We start from the raw sequence: 12,095 nt of genomic DNA, 5'->3' as shown, positions 1-12,095 counted from the left end.
GTCCCTTCTCACGTGGGGCATCCCGCACTGTCATGCACTAGAGAAATCCGGTGTTGGCCCCGAACAAGCCAGAGGGGCCCAAAGCGCCTCTTGGACTTGGGCTCATCAAGGGGGTGCAGCTGCCCCGTCCTAATCACATCACCTTCCCGGGCCCCTTCCCCATCAGCACAGACTGAAAAGGAACTTAGCCGCTGGAAAGTACTAGAAATTAGGGAAATGAGCAGCTGTCATAGTAAGAGGTCGAGGAAGGGTTAGAATGCATAGTTCGGGTTCTGTCACCTCTGTTGGCTTCATGTCAGCTGTGAGAGCCACAGCTGCGCACAGTACTCTCTTTATCAGCTTGTGTCTGAGTTTAGTACTTTAAGCCCATTGGCTTCCCAGAGAAAAACCAGCATGGGAAGGGGGTGACTGCAGGTGTGTGGCTCCCGACCCTGGACTCTGCCGTCCATGTACGCCCTTGTTCTGTCCCGCCCAAGGCCTCCCGCCACCCAAACCTGCCTTTTCCACTCTCTCCTCAGGACGCCCCCTATTTAGACTTGGCCCCCTACATGCCCGACTACTACAAACCTCAGTACCTGCTGGACTTTGAAGACCGCCTTCCCAGCTCGGTCCACGGCTCGGACAGCCTGTCCCTCAACTCCTTCAACTCCGTCACCTCCACCAACCTGGAGTGGGACGACAGTGCGATCGCCCCGTCCAGTGAGGGTGAGTGGCCCCGGGGCGGGGAGCGGCCCCGCCTCTGCCGTGACCCTGACTCTGGAGCCGCTTGCCCCTGTCTGGGTGACGTCTTTCTCAGCTGGTTTTGGTCTGGTGGTTGAAATGGAGGTTAAACAGGGTCAGCTGTTTCCCAGATCTTCATTTTCTCCAAGTCCCTTTGGTGACCAAAACACTGATTCTGGAGACAGAAAGCCAAACGATCTTGTAGATGTTAGACCCTTTTCCAGAAGGTACTGCCACATGTCTGGGGTCAGTTTTCTGAGTGAGGAGGGGTTAGCAGAGTGACCTGGAAACTTCCTGTCATTGCAGGGATGGGTGTCGCCTGCCCCCAGGGGGTGTCCTACCCCAGATCCTAGGCAGAAAGACGCTAAGGAACCTCTGGAAGGAGAAGAAAGCCAGATGGGGGCAAAGTTTAGGGCGAAACCTGCCACCATTTCTCAGGAGTCCATTTGGTTTCGGGTCCCTCCTGCACCTGCTAGTGTATCAGCGACAGTCATACCCATTGCGTCAGAAACTGAAAAAGAATGTCACCACATCCAGATGTCATTTTGTTGTCTTGGTCAAAAACTTAACTGGAACAGCCTGGTCCCGTTCAAAACTTGGGCCTCTGAGTTTATAAAACTGGCTGTTTCCCCACCTTCATCCCCGCACCCGCCCCACCCCCAGGGCAGGGGAGCCAAGCCCAGTCCAGCCCCTGGGACTCCCTGAAATTGCATCAGCATTGAGACAGCCTTTTTCTTTATTTCTAACTGTGCCGTGGGCCATGTTGCTGGGAGAGGGTAGTTACTCTCAGCCTTGCTGATAGCAAGACTTGCATTGCTCCTTGTGCAAGAGGAAGAAAGCGCTCAGCCCCCTGGGGTTGGGCTCCTGGGCTGCCTCAGAGGAGTCAGGGGGACGGGCATGGAGGGAGCTGTCCCCACCTCTCAGCTGCTGGGTGTGGAGGCAGGGGAGGCACGGGATAGAGAGGAAAGTCGGGCGCAGGTGGGCCCACGTTCTCTGCCCCCGGGCGTCTCCCTAGCTGGTCAGAGGCCACTGAGCCAGCGCCTGAGCTGAAGGGGCTGGGACCTGATAAGTTCCTCTGAGGCTGGCTGGTAGATAAAATGTAGAAAGTTTCGTTTTTTCCTCTGGTTTTCTCCCATGCCTCCCACCCTGTTGCCCCCACCCTCCCTGTCCTTCCACTGTCTGTTTCTAACCTCAGTTTTGTCCCCGTTTTTGTAGATTATGATTTTGGAGATGTGTTTCCAGCAGTGCCGTCTGTACCCAGCACAGACTGGGAAGGTGGGACAGAGTCTGCCGTTACCCTCTTTTCCTGTTTTTGCAATGTCTCCACGCCAGGCTTGCTGCATGATTCAAATTCAGCTCGTTGTTTATAATAATGTCAATGATCGCGTTAAAGCCGGGTTTGGTGTTCTGATAGATGGAATTCTGCAGTAGGAAAACTTGACCTTTAGCCCTAGGCAAATTCCTTCTCTCAAGGCAGGACTCCTGCCTCTGTGCAGTGTCCTCGTAGAGTCACTAGTGACTGCTTTTCAGGGACACACAGGTCACCCTTCCTGATTCTGATGCGAGTCCATGTGCTGGGTGCGTGTGGGGCGCTGGTGACCTGACCCAGCGAGTGGAGACCTGTGCTGGAAACTGATGCTTTTGGACGTGTGGGTTATAAATTCCTTTAGGCCAGATGAGTTTCTGTGTCAGAAACATCAGGAAGCGAAGGCAGAAGGCTTGATTCCTTCAGTCCATTCCTAATGGTTCCCTCTTGGGTAGTTTTGAATGAGATTGAGATCTGAATGAGATGGCGGTCTAAATAAGGGAAATTGCCCATGTACACGTGAAACTTCCTCCTGGGAGATTCCGTTTTAAGGCAGATTAAAATAAACTCGGTGCCCACTAGGTGGCAGTAGTGCTCGGGCATTTTTCCTGCCCTATATTCAACTTCTGGGCTTGTGAAAATTTGTGAAGCTATTTTCTACATTCCTGTGATTATTCAGAGCACAAGGCATGTTTCTGGGAAGGTTAATGCTTCCTCCTTAAATCTAAGGCCATAACCAGATCCCTGTATTAAAGGCCCCCTTGCCTTGTGGGCCCCTTCTGCCCAGGGTGGGCTGGGGGCCCGCTCTGAAGGAGGAGGAGCAGGTGCTCCCCACTGCCGGGAGCTGGCCCCTCATTAGTAGAGCCACGATTTCTGAGTGATGGATGGCAGATGACCTTTTTCTGAGTAATGTGCAGATGCAATCGCTCAAGTTGGAGGGAAGTAAGATGGCACCGGGGAAACATAAATTCTGTCCTCTGGCCAGGAGGTGGCGTCAGGGGGTCCCGGGTCTTCGTTAGCATTAGCCTGAAATCCAGAATTCCATCGCGACATCATCATCCTCTCTGCCTCTCTTCTTGCAGCGGACACGCTGGGCACCGACACCCCCTCTGCCTCTAACAACTAACCCCCTCCTGACCCTGCTACTCGTTGCCTGTTGCAGTTGCTTGACAAGCAGGGCCTGACCTCCCCCTGCAGCCCTGCGGGGTCCCTGTGGCCTGAGAACTAACTGCACAGCCACCCTGCTTGCCAGGCCGGGCACCAGGGCAGGGCGAGGTGCATCCCGGCAGCGGTGTCCTGCTTGTGAGCGCCTCGAGCTCCTGGGAGGTCCTGAGCCCACTCTGGACGCTCACCTGGGGAGCCTTGCTCTTCTCCTTCCACCAGAGGAAAGCAGGACATGGGGGCAGCTCCAAACTCTGGGCCCCGGGGTGGGGGTTGGGGTGGGTGTTCCATGGTCCTTAGCTCACTTACAGGACTGGTGGGTACCCCAGCCTTGACACCCACCACGTCCGGCAGTCTGCTCGGCCACCTCTCGGATTCACCTCCCGTGGCAACGGCATATCTCCAGGAGCTGGAACAAAATCGTGTGGGCTTTGCGGGAACCTCCTTTGAGACCGAAGGGCAAGGTTTTCTACATCTGAGAACTAAGGCTCTGGGGTCCCAGGACCTCAGAAGAAAGTCTCATCTATCGCTAGTGTTTTTCTGGCAGAGATGGCGGTTGCTTTAGCCACCTCCTTTGCCCTGCTATTAAAAGACAATGTACTTTTTAAAAAGTACAGGTGATGTGCTGTGTCAGCAGACAGCTGCCAGTGGTTTCCGAGATCCACTAGGAAGCTGACAGCAGGTGGGCCCTTCCAGATGAGGCTGAGGGTGGGAAGCATGCTTGCCATGTCTCCTGGGCAGGTAATGGCCAGTCAGGTGTGGAAAAGGTGGCTAATGGAGCGTGAACAGCTGGAGTCCCTTGCCATTAACCCTCACCCAGACTGTTCCACCAGCTGGGCCTCAATTCTCCGCATGGGCAGCTCCCATCTGCCACCAGATAAATGTCCCGTGTGCCTTTTCTACTGGTGCTCCCTCCTCTCCACACCCTGTTCCAGTGGCCTGGGGTGGATGGTTGCAGAAAACCAGCTCTGCTCTGGAGGGGCAGCATCACCCCCCACCTGGCTTCTCCTTAGGGTGGTCCACGATCAGAGTGGACCAGTGTGCAAGCTGAGGGTTGAATGAAGTGGAGTCCTCAGCACCCCCGTAAAGGGGCACCTGGACCTCCCCGCCTGGAATGTGCTGGAGATGTCAGGGACAGAAGCAGATGCCCAAAGAAAGGCCCACGCGGCACCTGTTGGGGGCAGCCACTCCACACACCTTTCTTGTCCCCTTCGCATCTCGATCTCCCCCGTGCTCTGGCTCTGTCTCTCTGCCCTTCCCCATGCTCCTCACCCCTTGGGTTTCCTGTCCTGTCCTCTCAGCCTCTGCCCTCCACTGTGCACCCCTCATTTTCTCTGATCCCTGGTCTCTCTTCTGTTCCTTTTCATCTGCCTCTGCGGGGCCCCTTCAGGGGACCACGGGTACCTCAGCCCTGCTGGTGCCTTAGGGTGCTAAAGGGGCGGCCGGGCACCCCCCTAACACCCTCTGATGGAGGGCTCCGAGGTTAACCTGAGAAGTGTGTGGCCCATCTCGGGCCATCTCGGGCTTCAAGGACCCCATCCTCGAGGGGCTCCAGCCTGGAGCTCTTAAATTTGGCCAAACTGCTGTAGCTCTCGGGGCTGCTGGTGGTGATGGTGCTGGGCTCTCTCGGTCGCTCTTAAACACATAAATCCCACATCCTGTTGGGCCGAGGCCTCCCCTGGAAACAGGGCCTGCCCCAGTTGGGTTTCCCCAGGAGGAGCTCTCCTGCCTCCCTCGTGAGGTAAGGCGTGCCATGGGGGCCTGGGGACCCCGGACGGCGTCTGATGGGCTGTCACCTGCTCCTCCCCTCCCAGATGGCGACCTCACCGACACTGTCAGTGGCCCCCGCTCCACCGCCTCGGACCTGACCAGCAGCAAAGCTTCTGCCAGGAGTCCCACCCAGCGCCACAACCCCTTCAGTGAGGACCAGGCAGAGCCCATCTCCTCCTCTGACACCACCCCCGTGCATACCACCTTCCAGGAGAAGGTGGAGTCCCGCACCCCAGAACCGCCGGACGCCTGCGCGGAGCTCGAGGTCATCAGGTCAGCGGGGGCTGGGTGGGGGGAGATGGGTGGGCTTCCTGGCGCCCATTCTGTCCACTGCTAGCATCCCTTTTTGTCCACTCAGGCATTTGGGCGTCTTCCTGGGGACCGAGTCCCCTCCCTTTCTCGGTAGTGCTTTGAGTGGGAGGAGTAGCGGGCCCAGGAGGTGAGAGGCGAGGCCACAGCCGTGCTGGCGCTGGGGCCTCTGGGATGTTTGTCCAGTCCATCCAGGACTGGAAAGCACCTTCAAACAGGACTTCTTTTCACAGGAGTTCTTGGATATTGGTGCATAATTTCTGAGATTCGTACTAATCCTATTTTTTTTAAGATGTTTTAAAATTTATATTTAGACAGAGGGGAAGGGAGGGAGAAAGAGAAGGAGAGAAACATCGATGTGTGGTTGCCTCTCACGCTCCCTACACTGGGGAACCTGGCCCAAACCCAGGCATGTGCCCTGACTGGGAGTCGAACCAGCGACCCTCTACTTCTCAGTCCGGCACTCAATCCACTGAGCCACACAGCCAGAGCTGTACTAGTTCTAGTTCAGCATGTCTCATTCAAGGAAAAGTCTCTGTCATAGCAACAGGAACACGGAAGGAAGGAGAAGGTGGATGACAAGCTGGGACATTCTTGGCCCAGACCGCCTGGGCTCCCTGCCTCCCTGGCTTCTGCCCTTGAAACTCTCAGATGCCCCAGGGGCTGGCTAGCCCAAGGCAGGCGAGTTGCTCCCCAGCCCCCAGAGCCAGGGGTCCCTCTCCCACAAGCTGGTTTGAGTCCAGAGCAGCTTGAGCCACTCAGACCTGGGATCACCTAGCCAGGCCCGCTGTGGCCCACTTGGGACCAGAGTTTGAGGCCGGAAGACTTTGAGTGCGTTTTTGGTTGGACTGTCCACGATGGTACCGAACGGGCAGTGAGGCAGCTCAGGGGTCCATCACCCATGTCCTCAGGGAAGGGCTGCTAGAAGCGCCATCAGCCTGACCAACCATGGCCTAGAGCACAGCCGGCCCGATCGCAGGACCTGCTCGGGGCCCCCTCAGGCTGGCCACTGCCTCTGCCAGCCACGGGGGAGACCTCCGGGACCACGCTGCTGCTGCCCCCGGCCTGGGGCCCCGCACCCAGCACTGCAGGACCACTGACGCTCTGGCCGTGCCCTCAGAGGTCACAGACGCAGGGTCGGCTCTTCAGACCCTGCCTGTCTGGTTTCCCTCAGCACTGTGGTGCTCAGGTGCTCATTTCTCCCCATGACTTCTGTCCTAGGGTCACGAAGAAAAAGAAAACTGGCAAGAAGAAGAAGGCCAGGTCAGATGAGGAAGCAAGCCCCCTTCACCCGGCCTCTGCCCAGCACACCGGGGCCAGGACGGGGGATGGCGACAGCTGTGTCAGCAGCCCAGGCCTTGGGCGGGGCTCACCGGAGCCCCCCTTTGCCTCCCTCCAGGAGAAGGGTGAGGCGCCCGGCAGCGCAGCTGAAAGCGGCGAGCGCTCAGAGCCCAGCCAGATGGGCCTGCTCATCCCCGAAATGAAGGACACCTCCATGGAGCGCTTGGGGCAGCCTCTGAGTAAGGTCATCGACCAGCTCAACGGGCAGCTGGACCCTCGCACCTGGTGCGTCGAGCCCCCAGACCAGTCCTTTCGGACCGGCTCTCCGGGGGCCACCCCGGAGAGGCCACCATTTTGTGACTTTAGTGAGGGGCTTGCAGCCCCAATGGACTTCTACCGCTTTACCGTCGAGAGTCCAGGCACTGTTACATCAGGTGGCGGCCACCATGACACTGCAGGGCCTGGCCAACCGCTGCATGTTCCTGGTGGCCCTGAGGCTGCTGGCCAAGAAGAAGGAGGAGGAGGAGAGGGAGAGGCGCCTCGGCCGCTAGGGGACACCCTGGGGGAGGCTCAGGAGCCAGAGACCCAGGAACCAGAGACCCAGGAACCAGAGACCCAGTCGCCCCCGGTCGGGGAGGGGCCTGGGCCTGAGCCGGAGCCTGGGACCCAGGAGGCTCTTTGCCCACTCAAACGAGACCAGCCCAGCCCGTGTCCGAGCAGCGCTGAGGACTCTGGGGTGGATGAGGGGCAGGGGAGCCCCTCTGAAATGTCCCACTCGGCAGAGTTCAGGTGAGCACGACTGTCCCTGCCGCTTGAGTGAGACACTCCTGGTCCTGGAAGCAGGGGGCACTGGTGCCTGTCCTCCAAATAAACTAAACAAAACTCCCGGAAGACCAAACCTGGGCTAGGGGGTAGGAAGGGGTGTGACCCTCCCCCCCCACCCCCCGTTTTGGCTCCTGGTTGGGGGCAGAGCCATGACACCTGCGCTGCTTCTGGGTGCCTGTGCCACCCCTCTTGTGTGTGTGTTTCCTGTCCATGTCTGTCTCCCCTGTCCCGCTGCTGCCCCAGCCTGACGCCTTGCCCCTCCATGTCCGTCCCCCCCACAGAGTAGACAACAACCACTTACTCTTGCTGATGATCCATGTGTTTCGGGAAAACGAAGAGCAGCTCTTCAAAGTAAGTCCAGGGACTCGAGCGAACCAGAGCCAGCACAGCGCAGGCGAGGGGGGTGGGCTGGCCGCTCAGAAGGGGACGCATTCGGCCCGGGGCGGTGGGCGGGGGGCCGGCCGCGGTGCCTGACCTGGCGTGGCTTCCGCCCCCCAGATGGTCCGGATGAGCACGGGGCACATGGAGGGCACCCTGCAGCTGCTGTACGTGCTGCTCACGGACTGCTACGTGTACCTGCTCCGGAAAGGTGCCCGCTGCCCCGGGCCCCGGCCCCCCACACCCCGAGAGTCCCCACTGCCCGGCGAGCGGGGATGCAGATGCACCCCACGGCGGTGTTGCCGCCGTCCTGGGGCCTCCTCTCCACGAGCACCCCGTCCTTTCAGATCGGTGGGCCCAGGGTCTTCTGGAGACGGGCCCGGTTCTAGAAAATGGTTCCGGGGGAGGGAGAAGAGGCCACTGTGGGAAATAATCGTTGGGGTCTCCTCTCTCAGGGGCCACCGAAAAGCCGTACCTGGTGGAAGAGGCTGTTTCCTACAATGAACTGGACTATGTGTCGGTGAGTTCGGGCTCCGCGGCGGGTGTCTGCAGTAGCCGGGGCTCCTCGGGCGCCCACCGCGGGCTGCAGAGCACACAGGCCCCTGCCTAGGCCCTCGGGGTTGGGGGCCGCTCATCACTGCAGAGCAGCTTCTGTACATGGCGCCGGGGATGGGGGCCAAGCTTGAAGACGCCTCTGACTCTTCATCCGCCATATCTGTGACCGTCCCTCCCTGACTCGTGCCAGGGTCCCAGGCCTCTGGAGCTTTACCTCGTGGCAACCCCAGGGTGTGCTTCCTCCCTCCCCGGCCGGCCCTCTGCCAGGCAGCGGCCAAGCCCCGTGTGCATGCGAGGTGTGGTTTCTGGCAGGTGGGCCTGGACCAGCAGACGGTGAAGCTGGTGTGCACCAATCGCAGGAAGCAGTTTCTGCTGGACACGGCTGATGTGGCCCTGGCTGAGTGAGTGACTCCCCCTGCCTGCTACCGAACTGGAGAATTGGTGTCTGCCTCTGGTTTGGCCATACCCTGGACCCGTGCTGTGGGGGGCGGGGGTGGGGGGAAGTGGCATACAAAGAGGTGGAGGACAGAGACATGTCCCCTTTGGAACCTGCAGTCTGGTCAGAGAGGCAGGGAAATGAACAGACACCCCGACTGGTTGACTCGTGGTCAACCCAGGTGACCTGCATGGAGGAAGGGTCTGGGCGGTGCTCCCCAGCAGGAAAGAAAGTACAGTCCTCGCAGCAGGACCGTGGCATCCCTGCACAGACTCACTTCCACACAGAAACTGCGTGTAACAAGAGTGTATTGTCTGTCATTCAAGTCCAGCTGCCTTCCTTCCCAGTCTGCCCTCGCTGTCAAAGCCCAAGGTCCCCTGGCCACTGGGAATGGTTAGGTCTTTTCCAAGGCACCATTGGATGACCACGGACTGCTGTCACATTGCTGCCCTGAGCTCCGGTTGCAGCCGGGTCCCTCCCCCAGGTTGCTGTGACCCCGGCAGGCCCGGTGCCCTCAGCAGTAAGCCTTGTTCGTCTTCGGGGAGGTGTCCAGGCTTCCAACAGCAACTCCACCCCCTGCACAGGTTCTTCTTGGCTTCTTTGAAGTCGGCTATGATCAAGGGCTGTCGGGAGCCGCCCTACCCCAGCATCCTGACAGATGCCACCATGGAGAAGCTGGCGCTGGCCAAATTCGTGGCCCAGGAATCTAAGTGCGAGGTAAGAACCTGGGGACAGGGGTTGTCGCTGAGACGCCAGCCCTGGTATCAGGGCCAAGAGGTACAGATGGAGGTCTTCGGCATTCTTCTGTCACCCTCCCCACTTGGGCTGTGTCCTTGCTCTCGGCGGCTGCTTCTGGTGTTGAGCCGGACCTCACCGCTCTGTCCACTGCCCCCCCCAGGCGACTGCCGTTACTGTGCGCTTCTACGGGCTCGTGCACTGGGAGGACCCCATGGATGAGTCCCTGGGCCCTGCCCCCTGCCACTGCTCACCGCCCGAGGGCGCCATCACCAAGGAAGGCGTGCTGCATTACAAGGCGGGCACCTCCTACCTGGGCAAGGAGCACTGGAAGACCTGCTTCGTGGTGCTCAGGTGGGAGCCCTCGCAGCCCCGGCCCCAGGCTTGGCCCTGAGGGGCGGGCTGTCTGGTCCCCCGCCGGGAGCTCTTTGCTGCAAGTCCCTGAAGAGCAAGGCCCAAGGTGTGGGGGCTCCCTGCTCCACAGGGTTCTGGGAACACATGTGCCGTGGGAGCGGCATTCCCCACTGCCCCTCTGGGATCCAGGGCTCCGGCTTACAAGGAGTCCCAGGGGTCTGGGCTCCGCCTGGCCCCCAGGTCCTGGGTCAGGCCTCACCCGCCATGTTGTCCCCCTGCAGCAACGGGATCCTCTACCAGTACCCCGACCGCACCGACGTCACCCCCCTGCTCTCGGTGAACATGGGGTGAGTGTCGCAGGCTGTGGGGCTGGGGAGGCGTTGAGGTCTGGCTTCACTGTCCAAAGCTCAAGGCTCCGGCTGAGCCCGGGCCTGGGCCTCCTGTGCCCCCTGGTCTGAGCCGGCCTGCCCTCTTCTCAGCACTGCGTGCCCCTCAGCCCCCCACATCCAGCAGCCCCGAGCCGTGCCCTGGGTCCCGCCCAGCTCTGAGGACTGAGGGACCCGACCCGAGGCTGGGGAGAGGGAAGGCTCCTCTCGGGAAAGTGAGGGCTTCTTCTTGCCTGGAAGGGTCTGGTCTGAGAGGGGAGGCGGCCCCCCAGGCTGAGCGGGGAGGGGGTCCCTTCCCTGGGGAGCTCCTGCCCTGACGGGGAAGATGGACACACACATACTTGGAGAAAACAAGGGGCCCACAGCAGGAACATGGGAACACACCTTGACGTGGAGGGGACTGGAGTGGAGCTACGAGCTGATTCACCCCTCACCTGGCCATGTTTAGGTGTCTAGCAGGATCCAGGCGAGCCTGGACATAAAAGGTGTCACACAGAAAGGAGCAGGGCTGCCCAGGAGCTTAACGCCCCTCCCCAGAGCTGGAGGGGTCTGATTGCCTCGGGCATCCTCCCCTGTCGGGCAGGGGAGCAGGCCCTGTGTCCACGTGCCTTGAACCGGTCCCAGGGACTCCCACCCCGGCCACCCCTGCTCCCATTTCACCCTCCTCCTCTGGCCCAGGGGGGAGCAGTGCGGTGGCTGTCGGAGGTCCAACACCACGGATCGGCCCCACGCCTTCCAGGTCATCCTTGCAGACCGGCCCTGCCTGGAGCTGAGCGCCGAGAGCGAGGCTGAGATGGCCGACTGGATGCAGCACCTCTGCCAGGCCGTGTCCAAGGGGGTGAGCTGCCCCTGCTGCCCCTGCCGCCCCCACCCCAGGCCCCTTGCCCACATCCACACCAGTCATGGAGCAGCCTGTGAGGACCGAGAGAGGGAGAGCCCAGGAGCAGACCCTGCACCGCAGGGCCACCTGCGGCCTGGAACGCTCACTGTCACCCATACTCCCAGCCGTAGCCCAGAGTGGGCGGAGCCTGCCTGACTTCTCGAGGGTGGGGCGTAAGGGCTGGCTGGGCGCCTGGGGTGGGGAGGTCTGGTGCAGACCAGCACTGGGGCTCCAGCTTGCTTCTCCCGGCCCCTCTGCCAACGCCCTTCAGGTCATCCCCCAGGGGGTGTCCCCCAGTCCCTGCATCCCCTGCTGCCTGGTGATCACCGATGACCGCCTTTTCACATGCCATGAGGATTGCCAGACCAGCTTCTTCCGCTCCCTGGGCACAGCCGAGCTGGCCGACATCAGCGCCATCTGCACAGAACCGGGCAGGGAGTACTGTGTCTTGGTGAGCTGGGTGGGTGGCAGCGGAGGCAGGTCGGGACAGGGAGCCCCATGTCTGCTCACCAGAGCCCTGCTCTCCCCAGGAGTTCTCCCGGGACAGCCAGCAGCCCCTCCCACCCTGGGTCATCTACTTGAGCTGCACATCTGAACTGGACCGATTCCTGTCTGCACTGAACTCTGGGTGGAGAACCATCTACCAGGTACCTGGCTGCCCAGGGTCCTGCAGAGCGGAGCCGTTCCCTGAGGAAAGGAGGCCTGCGTGGCACAGACGGCGGCAGGGGTTGGGGGCCTGGGGACAGCCCCGTACCTGCAGCTCCAGGACAGACACGAACATTTAGGACCGAGGGGCAGCCCTGGCTACTCCGAGTCTGAGACTAAGCTGGAAATGGAACCCAGGAAACACCATCCCCACCCGTCTGGGTTTCAGTCCAAAAGCACCGATTACGTGCTTTTGGTGAGGTGGAGGCGGAGAGCCATTCCGGGTAGGCAGGACACATTCAGGTACAGAGGCAGCTGAAGCACAGGGCCTGCCATGGGGGGGCCCTGCTGAGA

General features: G+C 60.5%; 1 protein-coding gene across 2 annotated transcripts in view; it reads left to right on the top strand.

Moving 5' to 3' along the window:
• PLEKHM2 (pleckstrin homology and RUN domain containing M2) overlaps positions 1 to 12,095 on the top strand; it is a 34,488-nt gene that overhangs the window by 21,182 nt on the left and 1,211 nt on the right. Inside the window, exons 6-19 of one of the 2 annotated variants that reach the window (XM_037146102.2) lie at positions 519 to 705; positions 1,936 to 1,995; positions 5,002 to 5,230; positions 6,488 to 7,336; positions 7,654 to 7,723; positions 7,871 to 7,961; positions 8,206 to 8,270; positions 8,618 to 8,706; positions 9,326 to 9,458; positions 9,640 to 9,830; positions 10,112 to 10,177; positions 10,895 to 11,054; positions 11,368 to 11,547; positions 11,627 to 11,743. In XM_037146102.2, the coding sequence (XP_037001997.2) occupies positions 519 to 705; positions 1,936 to 1,995; positions 5,002 to 5,230; positions 6,488 to 7,336; positions 7,654 to 7,723; positions 7,871 to 7,961; positions 8,206 to 8,270; positions 8,618 to 8,706; positions 9,326 to 9,458; positions 9,640 to 9,830; positions 10,112 to 10,177; positions 10,895 to 11,054; positions 11,368 to 11,547; positions 11,627 to 11,743 (2,487 nt within the window). The remainder of the gene's footprint in view (positions 1 to 518; positions 706 to 1,935; positions 1,996 to 5,001; positions 5,231 to 6,487; positions 7,337 to 7,653; positions 7,724 to 7,870; positions 7,962 to 8,205; positions 8,271 to 8,617; positions 8,707 to 9,325; positions 9,459 to 9,639; positions 9,831 to 10,111; positions 10,178 to 10,894; positions 11,055 to 11,367; positions 11,548 to 11,626; positions 11,744 to 12,095) is intronic. The other variant, XM_053660425.1, reaches the window with a different exon arrangement.

This window comes from Artibeus jamaicensis, unplaced genomic scaffold, assembly GCF_021234435.1.
Source record: "Artibeus jamaicensis isolate MK-2021 breed Jamaican fruit bat unplaced genomic scaffold, CSHL_Jam_final scaffold_847, whole genome shotgun sequence".
Lineage (NCBI taxonomy): Eukaryota > Metazoa > Chordata > Mammalia > Chiroptera > Phyllostomidae > Artibeus > Artibeus jamaicensis.
Note: the sequence above shows the minus strand (reverse complement) of the source record. Positions and strands in the feature narration are given on the sequence as shown.